We start from the raw sequence: 19,914 nt of genomic DNA on the forward strand, positions 1-19,914 counted from the left end.
ATGGATGCAACAGAGCAATGATTAGAGGAAGATGGGGATCTGCTAGTTGAAGAGATTTGTGCATGTTTTCCTCTGTGAAGATCCCTCTTTTCAGAATTCGCTTCCTCATTTATCAGTATGGTCACCGAATCACAGAATGGCTGAGACTGGAAGAGACCGCCGGTGGTCATCTAGTCCAACCTCCCTGCTTGAGCAAGCAGGGTCACCTACAGCAGATTGCTCAGGATTGTGAGGTGGCTCTTGAATATTTCCAGAGAAGGAGACTCCACAACCTCTCTGGGCAACCACTTGATTAAATGAACACTTTACTCTTCAAGTCATGCTAAAAATCTAGTACTATGCCCTGCATCCTGTAACTAGAAAAATGAGGAGTGGAAAAATAACCTCATATGCTTCTGGTTTTTCACAGTGAATGCTCTGGTGCAATTCTTCTGTCCCATATTTTATAAATAAGAATAGTGAAATCTAGAGTATCCGCATAGATGTTAGCACTCACAATTACAGAAGAATTCATCTAGGGCATTAATATTTACTTCTCTTTAAGCTTACAGTCGAAAATATGAGGCATGCCTGTTTCACAGATACAGGGATTCTGCATGTGGTTCTAAACAGAAAGTCCAGTTTAGAAAAATACCATGTTATAATGAAAGGTTGCTGATACAAAATCAGCTGAAAATGAATATTCCTACGCTTTGCATAGACTTAGTATCAATACACAAACACACGTAAATAGCAAGTAAAAAAAATAAACTTCATAGATTCTGCATGACTGACTCACACTGAGTTCAGTTAGACTCAGTGGAAGACTGGATTTCCCATATCTGGATTCAAATTTAAGCCCCAGTACCTAAAGGACCAGCTACACATGAATACCTGAGTGAATGAAAGTGAAACTGGGAACACATTTGTAAGAAGAATGATCTTATAAATAGTTATGAACAAAAAATGATTATTTAATGAGAACAAATGCAGTACATAATTTGGTTTGTTGTAACAAAACTACGTCAACTATAAATGTCCTTTGTGATTTTAATGTTTATTCAGCTTCTATGTTTTTGTTAAATTCCATGAAAGCAATGTTATATCATTGCGAAGTTATCAAAATGGAATTTCTTTTAAAAATAAAAGGGTACATTTTGCTCTTCCAGAAAAAAAAAAAAATGCTATTTGGTTATAGCTAGGAGAGGTGGTTGCAAAAACATAGAACAGTGTCCAGTGAAAATAGTGTAATTTGTTTTCCTATCTTTTATAGCCACAGGTTTTCTGGCACAACAGGCCATCTAATTCACTCTGCTGCTTACTGTTTATTTCTTTACTTGTACCGATCTAATGAAGGTAGAAAATTACTCCTGTCCTCCTTTTTGATTTTTTGTTTTATTTCTGTAGTCTTTTTACATATTAGTCATATTACTAATTTTTACACATTACTTACATTAGTCATATGCTTCCAAATGTGAGTGCCATTGCACACCCTTTGGCAGTGCTGTCATAAATGTATCACTTAGATATACTATTTTGTTAGATTCTACAGACCTCTGGGGGGGGGGGGGGAAAGCACCTTGTTGGCTTCGGAGGGCTCTAAGTAATATGCTTTGGGGCTGCTTTTGGCTCCTCTGAATAGAGAGATCCAAAGAGGGATATTCTTGTCTCATTGACTTCAGTGACAGGCTGTATAAAAAAGCTGTTTTACCTACCCAGGGAGTGAGCCATCTTAATGATGGCCATGGTTCACAGGGTACTCACAAGATAAGAATGTTCTTGAATACCATGTTGATTTAGGTCAGGACAGGATATTTTTCCTTTATATGGTTAGAATACTTCAAAGGCTTGAATCATCTTTGTAGTGATATCTGAAACTAGTGTTAATTTCCAGTACTGCAAGTACAAATTTAAGGTGCATAAAGAAAACTCAGTTAAAGCTTGAATGCGGTGTCAAGCTCAGTTATATTTATGGTGATATTATTGCATATTGGTTCTATTTTCTGAGATAGATGTAAAGCATTTCTGATTTTAAAAATAGTAAATACAATACCTGATAATTCAGACACTGAAAGTATTAAGAAATTAATGTAATTATTTGTAACAATTTTCAAAAGCCATGGTTTGATGTCTTGGTACTGCCAAAAGGGCTGCAGTGCCCTTCCCCTGTCTCACCCACTCATTCTTCATGTTCTTTGTGTGATATGGCAATGCAGTGAATTGTATCACACAATCAACCAAGTAAAAGCAACCTAGAAAAAAAGAAATTGTTTTTCACCAGTTAGTTCTCAGTTCTGGATCACTTTATTAGGCTAGTTTTGGCAAAAGGGAAAGCAGGGGGCAGAGCAAGGGGAGCAGACCACTGCATTCTATCGCAATAGATTTATGCTAGACTGGCTTGATAGTGAAAATAGAGGAAGAAATTTATACATGCACACTCTTCTCAGTTCTTTCCTATTTTAAGGCTAGGTCAAGCTTCCATTGGAGTTTGTGCTTGCTTTGTCCCTCGAATGTTGGATGAAGCAGTTGTCAGTTCTTAAATTTTATTATCTGAGTCCACAGCTGTAGTTGTGGGTGTATGAATTTTATATGCCTCCCTTTTAGGAAATATCAGCTGCTTCCTAATCCTTCTCCTCCTATGAACCAGCAATGTATTTTCTTCCTGTTTCACAAATGGAAATACAACCCAGGGAGACTAATTGGTTTGTTAAAGTTCCCAGAAGCAAAGCAGAGAAATTAAATCTAGTTTTATGAGTCCACAGCTAAGCTAATACCCTCACTTGTGAATCCAGCTCATACCAAGATGGGGCCTGTTTACTTATCCTTGATTGTCACTCTTAGTCATTCCACAAACACAATTGCCCACTGACACAATTTCAAGGCACATCAGCAGAAACCTCTAGGAGTCACTGACTGAGATTACTAACATTATAGGGTAGATTTCCTAAACTTGACCTTAATGTTCCTGCCTTGTTTAATCCTGCCAGAATTGTGCCTGTGTCTAAACTCAAAGCCTATGTTTCAGGCTAAATGTAATTTGAATTCTAAGTTGCTTCATTGGCTTTTCTATGCTGCTATTAAGTGTATGGGGCCTGAGAAGACTATCTTGTTAGTGAAATGTTAAATACAGCTTAGTCTAGTTATGTCACAGGCAGTTAGATTCTCTACAAGTTGAGGTCTACATTTGAAAATCTGTAGAGAAATTTAAAAAAGGAATAGCAAATTATCACTCTCTAATTTTCAACTGGTAATAATTTACGCAACTATCTGAAGTATTGCATGCACATCTGTAAAATACACTTGCTCACACATATGTACTTGCACTATGTTTTCTACACAGAAGAAACCCTCCTTAAATTCATCTTTTCTGTATAATAATAAACTTGTTTTTATTTGAACTTTCAGTCGACGCTGGCGTCGCTGGAATCGATTTAATCGAAGAAAATGTAGAGCTGCAGTAAAATCTGTTACATTTTATTGGCTTGTTATTGTCCTGGTCTTTCTGAACACATTAACTATCTCATCGGAGCATTATAATCAACCTGACTGGCTGACCCAGATCCAAGGTACATTTAAAAATTACTTGTCCTGTTCTTGACTATGAGTATTTGCATTCTATCAGTGGCTGCTGTTGTACTTTGCCATTTTGTTGTTATTTGCTGTCCTGAAAGATATTCAGCCCAGCCAAAGGGAGATACAAGAAATGACTGAATGTATTTGATTTCCACAACTGTAACATAGCTTAATGGCATACCAGCTAAAACCTGACAATACTGAATTGTAAATACCTGTACTTCTATTGTTAAACCATGCTTGAAAGTTGAGAAAGCAAATAGTTACTGGCACAGCAGAATATGCTGTGAGCTCTGTTGTTTAAGTTACGGTGTGGACTCAAGCTGTGAGTTGAGCAGCCATGAACTGCACAATGGATTGGAAAGACGAATTAGTTTATAAGTGGCAGGAAGCTTCACATCCTTGTGTAGCTTTTGCCATTTAGGCATCAAATACAGTCCAACTTAAAAACAAAACAGCACTTCCTCCTTTAACAAAAGGCTGTGAACTAGTATAGAAAGCATAGTACAAATAAGTGAAAACAGAAATGGAATCTATGAAACAATTCAGGAATGTCTTTTTGTTTTTTTCTTAATGTTTTGTTTCAGATATCGCAAATAAAGTTCTTCTGGCTTTATTCACCTGTGAAATGTTAGTAAAGATGTACAGCTTGGGCCTACAGGCTTATTTTGTTTCTCTTTTTAACCGCTTTGATTGCTTCGTTGTTTGTGGTGGCATTGTTGAAACCATTTTGGTGGAGTTGGAAATTATGTCACCCCTTGGAATTTCAGTGTTTCGCTGTGTTCGTCTCCTGCGTATTTTTAAAGTAACAAGGTAAGATTAATACTGCTAACTTTAGGGATAGCTGAAGGGTGGTCAGCAATTCTTTTGTAATACTTCATCATGCTCTGCTCTTTTACTGGTTTGTTTGGGTTTTATTTTTGGTGTGTGTTAACGCACGCATTTTAATTTATAGGCACTGGGCATCCCTGAGCAACTTGGTAGCATCCTTGTTAAACTCAATGAAGTCCATTGCTTCACTGTTGCTTCTGCTTTTCCTCTTCATCATAATCTTCTCGTTGCTTGGAATGCAGCTGTTTGGAGGCAAATTTAATTTTGATGAAACTCAAACAAAACGGAGCACCTTCGATAATTTTCCACAAGCTCTTTTAACTGTATTCCAGGTAACTTTCTTTCATCTTGTATGAAACATTTTACCTTTGATGATCAGCAAAACTGTGTAAGTGATCATGTTGCCTGAAAATAAAATCACAAATACTGTTTATCCAGTTTACTTTAAGTAGCATTCTGCTCATTTAACTCAGTACTCTGGTAGCTCTGCACCATTTGTACCATTTGTTTCATGTGTTATTTGATCTATCTATGCAACGTAGCTGTCATATTACTTCACAAAATTTAATCTCCTTTGTCCATCAGATACGAGACTAGAAAAAGAGGTGGATTATTATTTTTATTTTAATCAAATTGCTTTCTTTAACTACATCTGCTGTATAAAAGTTCAGCTATTCCCGAGCAGGAAAAAATGAGAAACATTGTAAGAGTGCATATTTGCATATGAGCCATATCACTTATTATAATATAAAAACAAGTTTTAATTTCTTTAAAGAGACGCTGTCAGGTTTATTAAAATTTACAATAACTTGTCTGTTCCTTGTGGAAAAGGGCCATTCTTACAGTTTAATCTTCATTATTTTGTGATGCTTTTTTTTATTGTTCCCAATTTGGATACTGGAATTAGGCTAATTGTTTTCATCTCTCTAGCCATTTTCCCCATTCAGCTTTGCACATTACCACAATGTTTTCAGACCTTATAGGTGACTGTTTAAAGCTGACCCTGCAAGACTCAATTTAGTGTCAAGTTTCTATCTCTTTGGTAGAGGTTTCATTTGTTGGCTGCTCAGAGAAAGCAAAAAAAAAAAAAAATCTTTCCACATAATTTTAAAATAAGGAGATCTTAATGAGAAACTCCCTTAAGAGGAAAAGTGTCCACATTTGACCTGACATTGCCCCTTTAAATATTAAGACTGCACTTTCAAACTCAACTGAGTTGGATTTTATTTAGAATTTAGGCTGCCTCATTTTCAAAGGAATGAGGCTTCCTCCAGTTTCAGAATAAACTCAGGAACAAAAAACCTGTTGAGTGCTCAACAGCTATGAAAATCAGCTTGATAAATTTAGCTCTTCAAAAATGGATTCAAGAATTTGGCAGGCATATTATTTTCTTGAACAACCACTTAGTTACTTTGAAAGCGAGTCAATATTACATATTTTCTGATGACAGACCTGGTAATTTTAAGAAGTTACTTAGAAGTGCCCCTATAACCTGCTTTGTAATACTCAGAATTTTTGACGTACAGAAAAAAATGGAGTTGCCTCATTGTAAATTATCCTTTTAACTAATCAACAGATTTCTGTAAGATTCTTCTAGACCTCAGTGAAATTATGTAAAACAATAGCTAATAAGAGAATCATGTAATTCTTCCACAGCATTGAGCTCCATTCAGTTTAAAATTGCTTCCATTTCAAAAGCTATATTAGTAGTGTGTGCGGTACATATATTAAATAATTTATGATGGGAAGGCAGCCAGTCCCCATTAAAACTGAAACTGGATAGACCAATTTGCAGGACTAACAAATGGCAGATACAAGAAAAAGACCCACACTTTGGCCACTATTTCAAAAAAAGAGAACATTAAAACATATATTAATTTGATTTTCAAGAGTGGTGAACATTTGCAGGCATTACTACATATGTGGCATTACTGAAAATCAAGGCTCTCACTTTTGCATGCTAAAATCAATAAAATTATAGTCTTCTATTTTTATTATCTATGCTTTTTAAGTTAAGTGATGTAAATGCGTAGCATAGAATAAAAGCTAGAAGAATTAAATCCAGGCTTTTAGGAGATACTTAGATGGGGCTTTGAGCAACTGGAAGGTGTCCCTTCCCATGGTAGGGGAGCTGGAACTAGATGATCTGTAATGTCCCTTCCAATCCAAACCATTTTATGATATGCTTATTTAAATGGAAATTTTAAAACAGTGCTTGAAAAGGTTATGGTATTGCTTTCTGTATACAGAAGGTTAGCCTTATTGTGTGCTGTGGTCAAAGGAAACATATTTCTCTGTTGCTCATTTTGATATTGAGTTACTAATAATATATCTGCTTCTTAGATTCTAACAGGTGAAGACTGGAATGCTGTTATGTATGATGGCATAATGGCTTATGGTGGCCCATCATCATCAGGCATGATAGTCTGTATATATTTCATTATCCTCTTCATCTGTGGTAACTGTATCCTTTGCACTCAAAAACCTCCAAATAGGGCTGTGTGCCACAGACATTAGCAAAATTATTTTAGGAGGAAGTAAATTGCAGTGGACATGCAAGTGCTTCCTGCATTCACCAAAACCTTTATACAGGCTTTGTAACTCTTCCCCAATGAGCGAGACTGCAGTGATCTCTATCTCCAGCCACCATAACGGCAGAAACCAGAGCTGGTGTTTTTACTTCCTCCAGTGGGAAGGCAGCCTTATTCTCCCTGCTTGTCTCTATTTGATTTCTTTGCCTCTGAAATGCGTGGAATGTAGTCTGATCTCAGTGTCAGTAATTTCCTGATCCTCTTTCTGACGCTTGATATAGCCCTCTTAATTCTGATATAAACTGACAGTGGAGCTGGTGATCCGCTGTATAGTGAAGGGACCAGATGAGGGAAATCTGCATGGAGAAATGTTGAGTCAGTTAGGATTAAGTCTGCCAAAACATTCCTTTTTCTTGCCTTCAGTGTACTGGAAATGCTTCCTTGGTCCCATATGTCAAAAGAAACTAATGTCATTCCGAGAAGTTGTAAAAGGTCATGAGGTGATAAAAGGGCAAGCCCATTCTATTTTCTGTGTTATAGACTACTTATATCAGGTTTGGTACTTGACTGATATGGACTGAACTCCAGATTTTTATATAGATTGCTGTAGACCAGAAGACAGTGTATGATAAAAATGAATTTTTCAAAATGCCTGAACAGTCTTCACTTTTAATAGACAATACTTCATATTTGAAGCTTGCTCAGCCTAGCATAAAGGTGGATTTCATTGACAAAAACAAATGTCAAGTATTCTGCTATTTTAAATCAGTATCTCTGCTCGTTTTACACCCAGTATTAATCTAGTCTATTAAATGAGTGTTATTTGCACTGCACTTAAGCGTCACAAACTGCTGTGCTGTAGGTCGGTAATATGCGTTTTATCTTTCACATTGTCAGTGTTTCTGCTGATAAAAACCAAACAAATATAGTAAAGCATAATGTCCTTAAAATGATTCGAAATAGATATCTTGCTAAATGTCTTCTTGGCCATTGCTGTGGATAACTTGGCAGATGCTGAAAGTCTAAATACAGCTCAGAAAGAAGAAGCTGAAGAAAAGGAAAGGAAAAAGAATGCGAGGTAAGATAGCATGGGCATGTTGAATAAGCCGGAGAGGGAAGGAGGACAGTACTGAATTCCTCCATAAGGATTTTTTTACTTCATATTAGTATCTTTACCTTCTTCCAAATTTATTTGGCTCAGGAAAATATTGAAATGGTTTACCTAGACTTTGAAATAATACAAAATTAATATGATTTTAGGTGAAAGTTGGGTAGTAATTAGGAAAATAGGGTGAATTAAGGACATAATGATAAGCCAACTGATATTTAAACATTGCAACAGCAAGATTTATTGTGCAATTAGAAAAAGAATGTATCTGTTGTTGCCAGTGCAGAACTCCCTGTGGAATCAGTTCTCTAAGCCTTATATAGACAAGAAGAAAACCTTCCTTTGAAATCAGTGCAGGCCTATTGAAGTCAATGCCAGTTGTTTGTGTGAGTCCAAGGGCACAGTTTATCCCTCTAGAAAGGAGTAATGATCATGTGTTGAATTTTTTAGGGATTAGCTTCTGGAATTGTATTCAAAATTATAATCTTTTTAATGGATCATTGCATTCAAATGTGATAGATTTTTATTGCTCTGGCACCTGCAGCTGTGTAAATCATTTTGAATATTTAACTATGTGGTTTTAGGTATGTTGTTTTAACTTCTCATCAAATGAGTATATTTCACTTAAAATCTTTTGTCTTTACATGTTGTGCTTTGTAATTGTTATTGTATTGTTTTGTAGAAAAGAGAGTCTGGAAAATAAAAAAAGCGAGAAGTCAGAAGGTGACCAGAAGAACCCCAAGGATAGTAAGGTGTTTATTCTAAAAATTGTGTTTTTTCTAAGAAGCTGTTTTACAGCTAGGGAGCATTTCAAGACTGTTGGGCATTGTACAGTTTCTTTTATGAACCCATCATCCCTATATTTTTTATGGGCTTTGCATCCTCACAGAATGTCTTAATCCAGAAAATCCTTTTTGTTTCAGGATATTCTGAGAAGGGAATCTCTTACAGCATGAAATAGTTAATGTTAGAAAAATCTGATGTTATTTTAGGATCCCTGTAGGTATTTTGCCTGATAAATCCAATGGAAGAGATTAATGAATGCTGAACTCTTAGTAGAATGTTCAAACATTCTTGGTAATTTTTACTAGAGCCTCTTGGTTATAATCTCAGTGTGACCTACACAGCCAGAAGAATGTGGATACTACAGTAAAATAATCTTTTAAAAATATGTATTAAACTGTCAGGTCTCCTATGTTCTTAGAGTTACCCCATTTCAGAAAACTCTGACTAAGCATAGGTATCACTTCCCTTACTCTACACTATTTGGTTTGCTTTCTGTTGAATTTTTTACTCCAAGGTACATGTAAATTTATTTTTCTTCTTGTGCATCCCTTTCATTGCTATAGGTGACAATTACTGAATATGGAGAAGGAGAAGATGAGGATAAAGATCCCTATCCACCCTGTGATGTACCAGGTATGTGAATACCAGTCAGAAAACAAACGCATATAAGTTTATATGCTAAAATATCCTAAACTTGCTCCTGCTGAACACTGAGTCAATCTTTTGAAGTTGGTGAAGTTGTGCTGTTATCAGTGAATAAATGGGCCTGCATGCTGCTAAGTATCATCTTTTCCTGCAGCTTCCTAGACAGTACAAACAGCATATGAAAGCTAATACTGTGAGTCTGAAGACTGCTATCTGGATGTGAGAGCAAATTCTAAACTTTTCTGAAACATTTGATGAAAAAGAACATTCCAGGGCTGCTGATGTTCAGTCAATTTTGTCTTAACTTCTTCTAGTCCAGTGAACATAGTTACCTAAAAATCAGTTCTGTCCAATTGTCTGAATGCCTACTGAAGAAATCTGCCCTACCTTTTGAGCACTTGGTGTTCAGCCAGTGCACAGAACTCAATGCAGCTCAGGCAGGGACTGATGGTCAGGGGCTGAGATTAAGTGGGTCTCCAGAGCTATTTGCAGAGGCTGTGAGTGGAGTCCCCAGATGAAGATGGTTAGGGCCAATAAAGACTATTAGTTCTCTCAGGGCATTTATGCACACACCCAAAGATGCTCATAAACATGTCTATAAGCCTGTGACAACTGTATGGATGTTCATATATTGATTCATAGATTTTTAAAGCTGTGGTATGAATATATATTTCCTATAAACCATATATATTTTAATACAAGCCATGCTTTTATATTTTATGAACAAAACCTCAATTTTTTTTTATTTTATAGTAAAAAGTGTTTAATTTAAAGTAGGTGAAGATGAAGAAGATGAGGAGGATGAACCAGAAGTACCAGCAGGCCCACGTCCCCGTAGAATATCAGAACTAAATATGAAGGAGAAGATCACACCGATTCCTGAAGGGAGTGCCTTCTTCATTTTCAGCAGCACCAATCCGTAAGTATAATTTTGAAAAATACTGGTATAGTCCATTAAGGTTTAGCATTTGTCCTGGGTTCAGCAGTAAGTCATATTTCCCCTTAGTAGCTGTGGTTTTGACTTTCGGCCTGGGAACAGCGCTGATAACACCAATGTTTTTAGTTGTTGCTCAGTAATGTTTACTCTGACCAAGGACTTTGTGAGCCTCATGCTCTGCCAGGGAGGAGGGGAAGTTGGGAGGAAGCAGAAACAGGACACCTGACCCAAACTGACCAAAGAAGTATTCCATACCATTCCATACCACAGCACGTCATGCGCAGGATGTAGGACTGGGGGCAGTTACCCAGAAGGGCTAGGTCACTGCTTGGTCGGGCTGGCTATTGGTCGGTGGGTGGTGAGCAGTTGTGTTCTCTTCCCTTCTTATTTCCCTTATCATTATTATTATTGGTGGTAGCAGTACTGGTTTGTGTTATACCTTAGTTACTGGGCTGTTCTTATCTCAACCCGTGGGAGTTACATTCTTTCAATTCTCCTCACCATACCCCTGGGAGCGGGGCTGGGGAAGGGGGAGTGAGACAGAGACTGCATGGTCTGATTTACGGCTGGGCTTAAACCACGACAGCATTGAAGTAACAAGCCTCCTTCCAGTAAAGATAGGAATAGAACTCCAGTATCTTCAACAGCAGAGAGACTGGCTTCTTTCCTAAAATTTTCTAAATTTACTGGTAAATCAAAAGAATTTGATAAATACATTCATTTGCTTCCCACTGTTGAAGATAATAGCATTTTTGTACATATATTCTGTCAAGTCTGCACATGTCTGAAAAGTACTTTTTAATGTATATTACCTATTCAGTATTTTATTCATTGGAGATGGAAGCTGTTGATAATATCTGAGCATCTTCTACACGAGATGGGATTCCTAGTAACCCTAACAACCTTTGTGAAGCCATACAGGTTAGGAAGAAGAGAAAATGAGAGAGAGAAAAAGAGAAAATAAGGAAAAAGAATGTATGTATTCTTCTTGGGGTAACAGCATTTTCCCATGTTCAGGCAAAAACTGAAGATAAAAGCAAATAATTTAAAAAATGAAGAACAATAATAGTTGGGTTCATTCACTGCCCACTATAACTCCCGAGCATTTGAAGTTTTACACTGATGAAGAAAGCAAGCTTCAGTAGTCAGTTGCTACTGATGGTTGTCTAGAAGTGAGCTAAATTCAGTTCCTACAGACTGAACATAGCTGTTATATTTTATATAGCAATTTCGTGAGCATTCTTATAAAGAAGCTTATGAGTTATTTGGCATGGGAGAATGCTCAGACCTCAGTGGTAGAGGTCATTCCAATTAAGTTGAGAAGATGGGTGTGATGATAAAGATGCAGTGTTTTGGGCTTGTATCTTATTTATTGCATGGGTTGCCTAAAGCTCTTCAGAATTTTCAAACAAACTGGAAAGAAAGCTATTTAAACTAGCAATTTTAAGAACACGTATGCTGAATGCAAAAATGTTTGATTTGTTGACCATATCAAATTGCTTTTGGCCTCAACTAATGCTACGTATTCTCAGGCCAAAGTTGCCATCTTACTTAACTAAGATACACTATACTCAAATAATCTACTTAGTAACAGAACAAATTTTCCCCAAGAGCCTTCTGATTCTTCAGCAGAACTTAGCCAACTTCAGTGTTAGTTCTGAACCTCATCCTGCCTTTTTCCCAATTTAATTCCAGACCTACTCTACCAAGATGCTCAGTATCATTTGTAATAACCTGGGGCTCAGCGACTCTGAGTGTATTTACAGTTCCACTTCATGTTGTGTCTGAAACTTAGCAACTCTGAAAGTTTTGACACCCACTTGTCCTGTACTTCTCTAGAAAAATCTTCACATAAGATTCTGTTTTGGGTTGAGTCTTTAAGTAGCACAATGAAATCTGTAGCCTAAGCCACATCTCACCAGATGAGTATTTCTGACAGTTTTGATAAGAATCAAATCAAAATGGGGATCCGAAATGACATTATCTGTCATTGGTCCTTTGGCATCTGTATTCGCAGAGTGGAAAAAGCACTGGAACTTCTAGTGGCATTCATAACCCATTGAACACCAGTAGGAGCTTGAAAATCCTCTCTCAGATTCCTTTGAGAAGTTCATCGTCAGTACAATGGATTGGATTTTGAATTTATTTATATTTTAGAAATCAGAGCAGTAGCTTCAGCATTTGTATTTTTAGACGCTGAAGGTTGATCTGTGCTATCACTCTTGGCAGAGTAATAGAAAACATGTTGTATATTAGCCATCTACTGAATTCTGTTTGCACACATGGTATATTTTTGTATCTCTTCTTCAGAATTCGAGTGGGATGCCACAAACTCATCAATCACCACATCTTTACCAATCTCATCCTAGTCTTCATCATGCTGAGCAGTGTTTCCCTAGCAGCAGAAGATCCCATTCGAAGCCATTCCTTTAGAAATAATGTAAGTCCTTCATTTTTGTATCTGAATATATCCTCAGAGGATGACAGTCCTTTGGTGTTAGTGCCTGATTTTTAATTTTCAAGTTAAGAAGCTTTCCTTTTCCTTTTTCAAGTGTGTTAGTGAATGCATGGATTTGTTTATAAAGATGGAGATGTGTGGCCACACAGATGAGTTTGAGTTCCACCACATCAGACCTGAAGATCCCTGGGTCCCTGATTAGCCATATCAGAAACTAAACAAGTTTTACTTCTTTTTAAACTCACATATAAGATGAGGATTAGACCATGCCCAGCTCCTTGCCTGCATCGAAATGCCATTTCAGCCTATAATGAATCAAAAAATTTGGAAATCTTCCTGCATCCTTTTTAGATATATGTGTAGGAACAAAATATTTTTAAGAATATTAATTTCAGAAATTTCTCTTGTATTCAATATAATTGTAGTTTATGTTGTGAGTAAACATCTGTGTTCTAAAACAAATTCCTCAAACCCCATTTTAAGTTCGTAGTATAGTAGAAGACTTGACTGTTACTCAAATGCACAATTATTAGACAGAGAAGCAAAAATAAATCCACTTTTGTGGCCACTAATCTTAAAATTTGAATCCTAGAGTCAGCTAGGTTGGAAAAGACCTTTAAGATCATCAAGTCCAGCCTTTAGTCGTTGCACTTAAATTAGTAGTGAAGCAAGCCTCTCATGTTATTGCAAGTTGTGCATGCTTTAGGTTAGGTATGTAATAGCAGAGACGATGCAACTTGGTAATAGTCTGTGGGGACATCTGGGATACTTTGACTGAACTTCCAGGCCTCTCCTGTCCTAGATATAAATTGATCTGTACAGATTGCCATGGAGTTAGAGAAACTCCTTCACCTCTTTCAGGAAAAATGGGCCTACTAGGTCAATAGAGGTCATATTCCTTTACTTTTTGCTAGTGTAGATGCAGCCTCTGAAACTACTCTTGGCTTTTGACTTTCATCAAAGGTAGGAAGAGGTCAAAGCACAAAGACGCTCTTCATGTACTATTCAGTAGATCTCTGTACTTCCCATAACTGTAAAACTAAGCAAGTGCAGTCTTATGAATAAATCACATTGATGGTTAAGAAAAAGAGCTGTTTTCTGAAATTGTTATTGTAGAAATGGTTTGAAGGGTTGGTAATTGTTTTTGGATCTAGAGCAGTATTAGGAAAATGAAACGAGAGTGATGGTAACTGAAAGGGTTATCAGAGTGGTGGTAACTGAAAGGGTTATTCCTATTTAGGACATAGGTAAAGCATGTGAGTGGTTTCAAGAAGGCAATAGTCTCTTGTAAATATTCACAATATGCACCAGGCCTGCATATTTTTCTTGTTACTACCTTGAATGATCATGTTCCTTCCACTACCAAGCTCGGCAAGAGAATTAAAGTTTACAAACAAATACCATTATGTTTTGTTTTGTTTTCTTAACTCCAGAATTAATTCCTTACTGATTAATCTTTGTTGCATGGCTTTAACATTTGCCTGTTTTTTCAGCCACAGCAAGGGACAGAAGGATGTGATCTTCAACTGAACATGGGGAAAAATTAATTCCTTTTATATAATGTAATTGGAATACTTCCTTTGTATGTTGTCTCTTTGTTTTATTTCTACTTCACATTTTATTAGTTGCTGAACTGAAGGCAACGTGTTTCTGTGCACAAGTGTTTGCTAGTTGGATTGCTGGATCATTGAAACCAAACTAGTAACCTACTGCAGTGCATGTTGACCGCTAAATGCATTGATTGCTAGCAATATGGCCACCTTGAAAGGGTGAAATCTTCATTGTACTGAAATATATGGCAGTGTTCCTGTCAACAGCAGTGAGGTCAACATATCTTGTCCAGAATCTTTTTAAAAGTTTTCATCTCTCTAGGCAAATGTTGTGAGTTCTTTTTAAATTCCTACAAATACATCACTGCTCTGTCTTCCGAGGTCAAGTAAAATATGGTAGTGCGGATATAAGGTAATTTAGTTATTCATTAATTGGCTTTTTGGCAGTCTAGCCCAATCTATACAGGAACAATGTAATGTAGCAGAATGGAGAATGATGTGTGATCTAGAAACATCCATTGAAGTTTTATTTTCTGATGCAATACTTTGGTTAAAAAAAAAAGACTTTTATTAATAAGTATTTATTCTTTGTGTAAGATTCTGTATCTACGCTAAAGGCTGAAGAAAGTACCTGTGAAAGTAGGTGCATAAAAGTCTGAGTTGAAAAAAAGTGTTGCTTATTGGGTTCTGTCAACTCTTTAGGGGTGAAATCTAATGTCTAAGTACAGTGGTATCTGATAAATTTTTAAGTAAAGGAAAATGGTTGCGCAGTAGCTGCAATTCTAAATTACTTTGTCTAAATTCCCCATCTATGTCCTTTGATTAATTCAGGTGGTGTTGTGCATGTGGTCTAAATTGTAAACAATTATTAGAGATGGATTTCTCACTGTGGTACGTATTATACCTTGCAGATACTTGGTTACTTTGACTATGCTTTCACAGCCATCTTTACTGTTGAAATCCTGTTAAAGGTAATGCATTGTTAATTGATCCTTATTAGCTCAAAACCAGCTTTAGCAATAATGTTTGTAACTTTTTGTTTACCTTCCAGATCCTAGGGTATGCAGATTATGTCTTCACTAGTATGTTTACATTTGAGATCATTTTGAAGGTAACAGGTTTTTAAAGGAAATTTGTCTAAAAGGATTTTCCTTGTGTGTCACCTGCCAAGAAAAGGCACTTGAAGTGCTCTTCGCCTTTTCTCTAAGCGATCAAAGCTAAACTTTTTAAACCAGAGGATTTTTTCATTTGGCAATTCCTCATAGTTTTGATTGGTTGTTTTTTACCATTTGGGTGCATGAAGACGCTGATTTTTTTATCATTACATTAATTTAATAATTTTTATTATTATTTTTTTACCCTTTTTAAACTTACAGTTGTCAGAAAAGGGAAAAATAATTCACTACGCATGAGCTTTTCCTTCTCCTTGCTCTGGCATTTCCAAAAGAGATAATCAGTCTTTTAAGGAGGGAGCATGTAATTTGTCATTTCTTTTCTGAACTATATTCACAGAGCTAAAATAGTAGATAACTATTTTCTTGCAATAGGACTTGCAAGATATCTTGCATTTATCTATCTATACACTAAGATACTTTGCATTTACCTTGGGCATACATTTAAATACACAGAAAGGCATAAATATGCTTGCTTAAATGTATTACCCATGCATGAGTCAAAACTTGGCATTTTAATGTATAGTTTGTGTACTGATTATTAAGAATATCCTCTGGGGTTACTCGGATTTTAGATCTATGAGGCTTGCTCTGGCAAAGAAAGCATGGTAACTGAGGATTAGGTTCATACATAAGAAAATGCTAAACAAAGAAATACAAATTTTTGATAGAAATTTGCAAAATATTTTTTCAGAGATTTAGACATGATTCCTAAAGGTTTCATGCTGTGCATATTCATTGCGAGTTTTTGGTTGAGTAACCCTGTTCTATACACTTAAAAATTTCTGGTGCACTAAGAATCTGTACATAAACTTTGCATTTCCAGTTGAGGATTAAGCTTAACAAAATCTCTCCTCCCAGCTTTTGCTCATATTGCTGTGCATACTCTTCACAATGCAATTTGATTAATACTAATTTGATACAATATTTGGGCTGTTTACAAGATTAGCTGTACTGTAAGTAATAGACTGTTTTTATGCTTGAGAATATTGTCCCAGACATATGTTTATCCCCTTCTTCCTTGCAGCAGGGAAGAGCTTGCTATAGAATTGATTAATCTTAAAGCATTTGTAGCATTCTAATACAAATATCCAATTTTTTTTTTTCTAGAGAAAGGCCAAACTAAAGGAGAGAATGAACCACTGAAAAGAACTGTAGCATTAGAACAAATTAGTTCCCAGTCTAGTTCCCAACTAGTTTGAAGCCATTGAAATGTTACCAGTGTTTCTGTGGCAGAAGAGTCTGTAAACTTCTAAGCTCCTGCAGTTCCAAGTGTGTTTCTCTAGAAGACAGAGGAATTATAAAGCATGGCATAAAAAGGCATAAATGAATGCTTTAAGAAAAACAACATACCAACTAACTGCAAAATACTCTGCAAAATAGTCAAGAGCCATCCAGGGGAAATAGGAAAATCTAAGGCTTGGGCTGTTAAATCTGGTATTGTAAAATATTATAAAGAAACAAGAAGTGTCATCATAACCAAAAACATAGATGCTCCTGACCATGTTCTCCAGGAAGCTCTGCCCTGCCATACACTCACGTGTGCTTATAAAGGAAAATGAATTGTACCCTAAACCTCAATTGTTTTAAAAAATATAATGGACAAGCAGAACATGACACATGCACATATGCAGTGCCTGCTTTACTAACATGATCAGACACTGGCTTTGCTTGCTTATGGCTGGAGTCCTCCATACTTTCCAAGCTGGGTTTTGCGCTGTGCTGTCTACAGTATCTAAGTCGTACAGAATCTGTGTGTGTTCTGCAAGCAGTAAGTTCAAATCTAAACCTGCAGTATCAACAGCACTCCTTAAGTTCCAGGAAAAAAGTATATGAAACTGAAATTAAGATAATCAGAGGCAATATTAGCTGTAGCAAAGAAAGTCATAAATGTCAAAAAAATAATGATTAAAGCAGACTGTGTCTCCCTGTGCTCTGTCTGAACGACTGCTCTGCAAAGATGAGGATTTCCATGATTTGTTGTCAAGTATATGAATGAGGATGTGAATAATAGAAAAGCTGCAATGTCAGTTTTAAGCATGTAAGAATTCTCTTATGTAATCCCTACATGGCGTTGAAATCCAGCTTACCATCCTGTTCGCAATGCTGGGGAAATGTGAAAAACATTAGAGCAAAGGTCAGGGTAGGACCTTGTGTTTTTAACCTTGCCCCAGCTGTGCTAATCTCCCAGACCATTTAAACCAGTCCCTTCTGGTGTGGGATTACAGGCAGAAAGAAAGGAGCAGCGCTGGTGGTGGCCCAGGAGCTCAGCTTATTGAGTGTCCTGCAGCAGCTGCTCCACTGTGCGACGGCGCTCACCACCGCAGATCTGCTCTAGGCTTTGATTTGGTCTTGATCAGTGCAAGGAGAGAATGATTTGCTATAGAGAGTTGTATCCAAATGCTGTTGATATCAGAAACAATTTCCACATTTGCTGGTGTTGCTTGAGCAGAATTTTTATCATTTAAGTGAAAGATTTATTGTATATAGTGGGATTGTTTTATATCTCAATTGCTTTTTGAAAGTGAGATAATATTGTATACATTCACACTCTAGGCAAGTGTCTTGTAAACAGCCTAAATGTGAATTTGAATAAATTGAAATATAGACTAAATGTGTAACAATTCTATTTTTAGATGACAGCTTTTGGAGCATTCCTTCATAAGGGGTCCTTCTGCAGGAATTATTTTAATTTGCTGGATTTGCTGGTCGTGGGTGTTTCTCTGGTATCATTTGGTATTCAGTAAGTACTATACTTATGATTTATTTTTGCTTGGGATTTTTATACTGAAATCAGTGTTTCAGCTCCTTTGTTCCACACCTGTGTGGGTGTGTAGTATCAGTATTCAAGGTTGGGACTGGCTTATGAGCCAGTAGTGCTTCTATATAGAGAGCGGTGTAACTCGCTACTAATACGGGTTGGAAACAAATTACTACATCCCACTATTACCAAGAGAACAAGGAAGAGCACCATTACACTGTATTGTGTAGCAAGTAATTTCCAGAGTTTCAGGAGGTTTATATATGCTCTTCTGTGCTATTGCCACATCTACAGTCTAGTTCTACAAGCTCTCTTTCAGCATTTACCTACTGGGATATGTAACTTGACAGTATTTGCTTTGTTTGGGTCAGGCTAAACATAATAAAAGAGCCTGAAGGTGCTTATTGATTCACTGAGCAGTTGTGCCTCATATAACATGATCTGTGAAACCCTTAGTGGCTTAGAAAAGAGCAAGGGCTGGGTATAAGTCGACTGCTTCCCACTTTTGTATTCTGCTTGTACTAGAATACCTATTCCACAAACTTTCAGCCTCACATTGTTCTTTAAAAGGTTGTCTGTTTCCTCAAAATGCAGTCCTATCTACTTAAACAAAGAGGATGTGAGTCATTTGAGATCTTTTCATCTGCAGCTGGTTGAAAATGAAGGTATTCATTGATTTACAGGACTTGCCTACTGTCTTCGAAAAAGCTTGTCAACACTGAAAAATACTTTGGGGACTATTTTGCTCTTGACCAAACTTAATTGCTTTACAGTGTCAGACAAGCTTCTGAGCTGTTAATTCCCAAATTGCTCCAGAAATCAAAATAATTCTTATGGCATTTATGAGAAAGATACTATTTTCTAATATTGATAAAGGATCAATAAAGAAATACTTAAAAAAACTTGTGTATATATTAAGATGCTTTTGAAATTTCATGTATAGCAAAGTTGCAAGAACATTGTTATTCTTAGTAATAAAATCAGTTACCTTAAAAGTAACAGAATAACTTTTCCCCCCCCAGGTCAAGTGCTATCTCAGTTGTGAAGATCCTCAGAGTTTTAAGAGTCTTGAGGCCTCTAAGGGCAATAAACAGAGCAAAAGGACTTAAGGTGTTTATTTTTATTTTTTAAATTATTTTTCTGTTGGCCTTATTGTTCAGTCCTGCCTCAGGTTAAAAATTCTTGTGCAAGAAGAATTGCTTCAAGAAGTTCACAGGGCAATGACATAAACCAGTTTCTGATTCTTAAACGTACTAGATGAGGTTCTGCAGTTTATAGGTGGAGGAACAGCAGTGCCACTGAGAGCAGATATTGACCATAATCCTTGCTGTGAACAAACATGTTAGAACAATATTTGCATTGTTTTTCATAGTATTTATGTAACTTTTAGTTGGTGTTGATGGGTCTTTGTCAACAGATTTATAGACAAATCTAGAAAGCAAGTTTGATTATGGTCGTAGGTATAATAGGTATAGGTATAACAGTGACAACATAAAAATAGTAACTGATAAAATAGACTTCTATGGTGTGTATTCTGAGATACTAACAAGTTGTATTAAAATACCTTTGGTTTCTTTCTTTCC

At 36.5% G+C, this 19,914-nt stretch overlaps 1 protein-coding gene and 1 long non-coding RNA gene across 15 annotated transcripts in view; one reads left to right on the top strand and one right to left on the bottom strand.

The window, feature by feature from the left end:
• LOC133270559 (uncharacterized) overlaps window positions 1-19,914 on the bottom strand; it is a 985,299-nt gene that overhangs the window by 317,547 nt on the left and 647,838 nt on the right. The window lies entirely within an intron of this gene.
• Window positions 1-19,914, top strand: part of CACNA1D (calcium voltage-gated channel subunit alpha1 D) — a 188,452-nt gene that overhangs the window by 111,746 nt on the left and 56,792 nt on the right. For 11 of the 14 annotated variants that reach the window (XM_061455841.1, XM_061455839.1, XM_061455847.1 and 8 more), the window contains 12 exons: window positions 3,385-3,545; window positions 4,140-4,365; window positions 4,508-4,715; window positions 6,727-6,847; window positions 7,878-7,992; window positions 8,705-8,774; window positions 9,372-9,441; window positions 10,228-10,372; window positions 12,701-12,830; window positions 15,310-15,369; window positions 18,207-18,313; window positions 19,354-19,441. In XM_061455841.1, coding sequence (XP_061311825.1) covers window positions 3,385-3,545; window positions 4,140-4,365; window positions 4,508-4,715; window positions 6,727-6,847; window positions 7,878-7,992; window positions 8,705-8,774; window positions 9,372-9,441; window positions 10,228-10,372; window positions 12,701-12,830; window positions 15,310-15,369; window positions 18,207-18,313; window positions 19,354-19,441 — 1,501 coding nt within the window. Of the gene's footprint in view, window positions 1-3,384; window positions 3,546-4,139; window positions 4,366-4,507; window positions 4,716-6,726; window positions 6,848-7,877; window positions 7,993-8,704; window positions 8,775-9,371; window positions 9,442-10,227; window positions 10,373-12,700; window positions 12,831-15,309; window positions 15,370-15,449; window positions 15,510-18,206; window positions 18,314-19,353; window positions 19,442-19,914 lie in introns of all 14 variants that reach the window. The other 3 variants (XM_061455840.1, XM_061455845.1, XM_061455851.1) reach the window with 2 other exon arrangements.

This window comes from Pezoporus flaviventris, unplaced genomic scaffold (assembly GCF_033815535.1).
Source record: "Pezoporus flaviventris isolate CSIRO_AGI_PZ_B2104156 unplaced genomic scaffold, CSIRO_AGI_Pfla_v1 ptg000021l, whole genome shotgun sequence".
Lineage (NCBI taxonomy): Eukaryota > Metazoa > Chordata > Aves > Psittaciformes > Psittacidae > Pezoporus > Pezoporus flaviventris.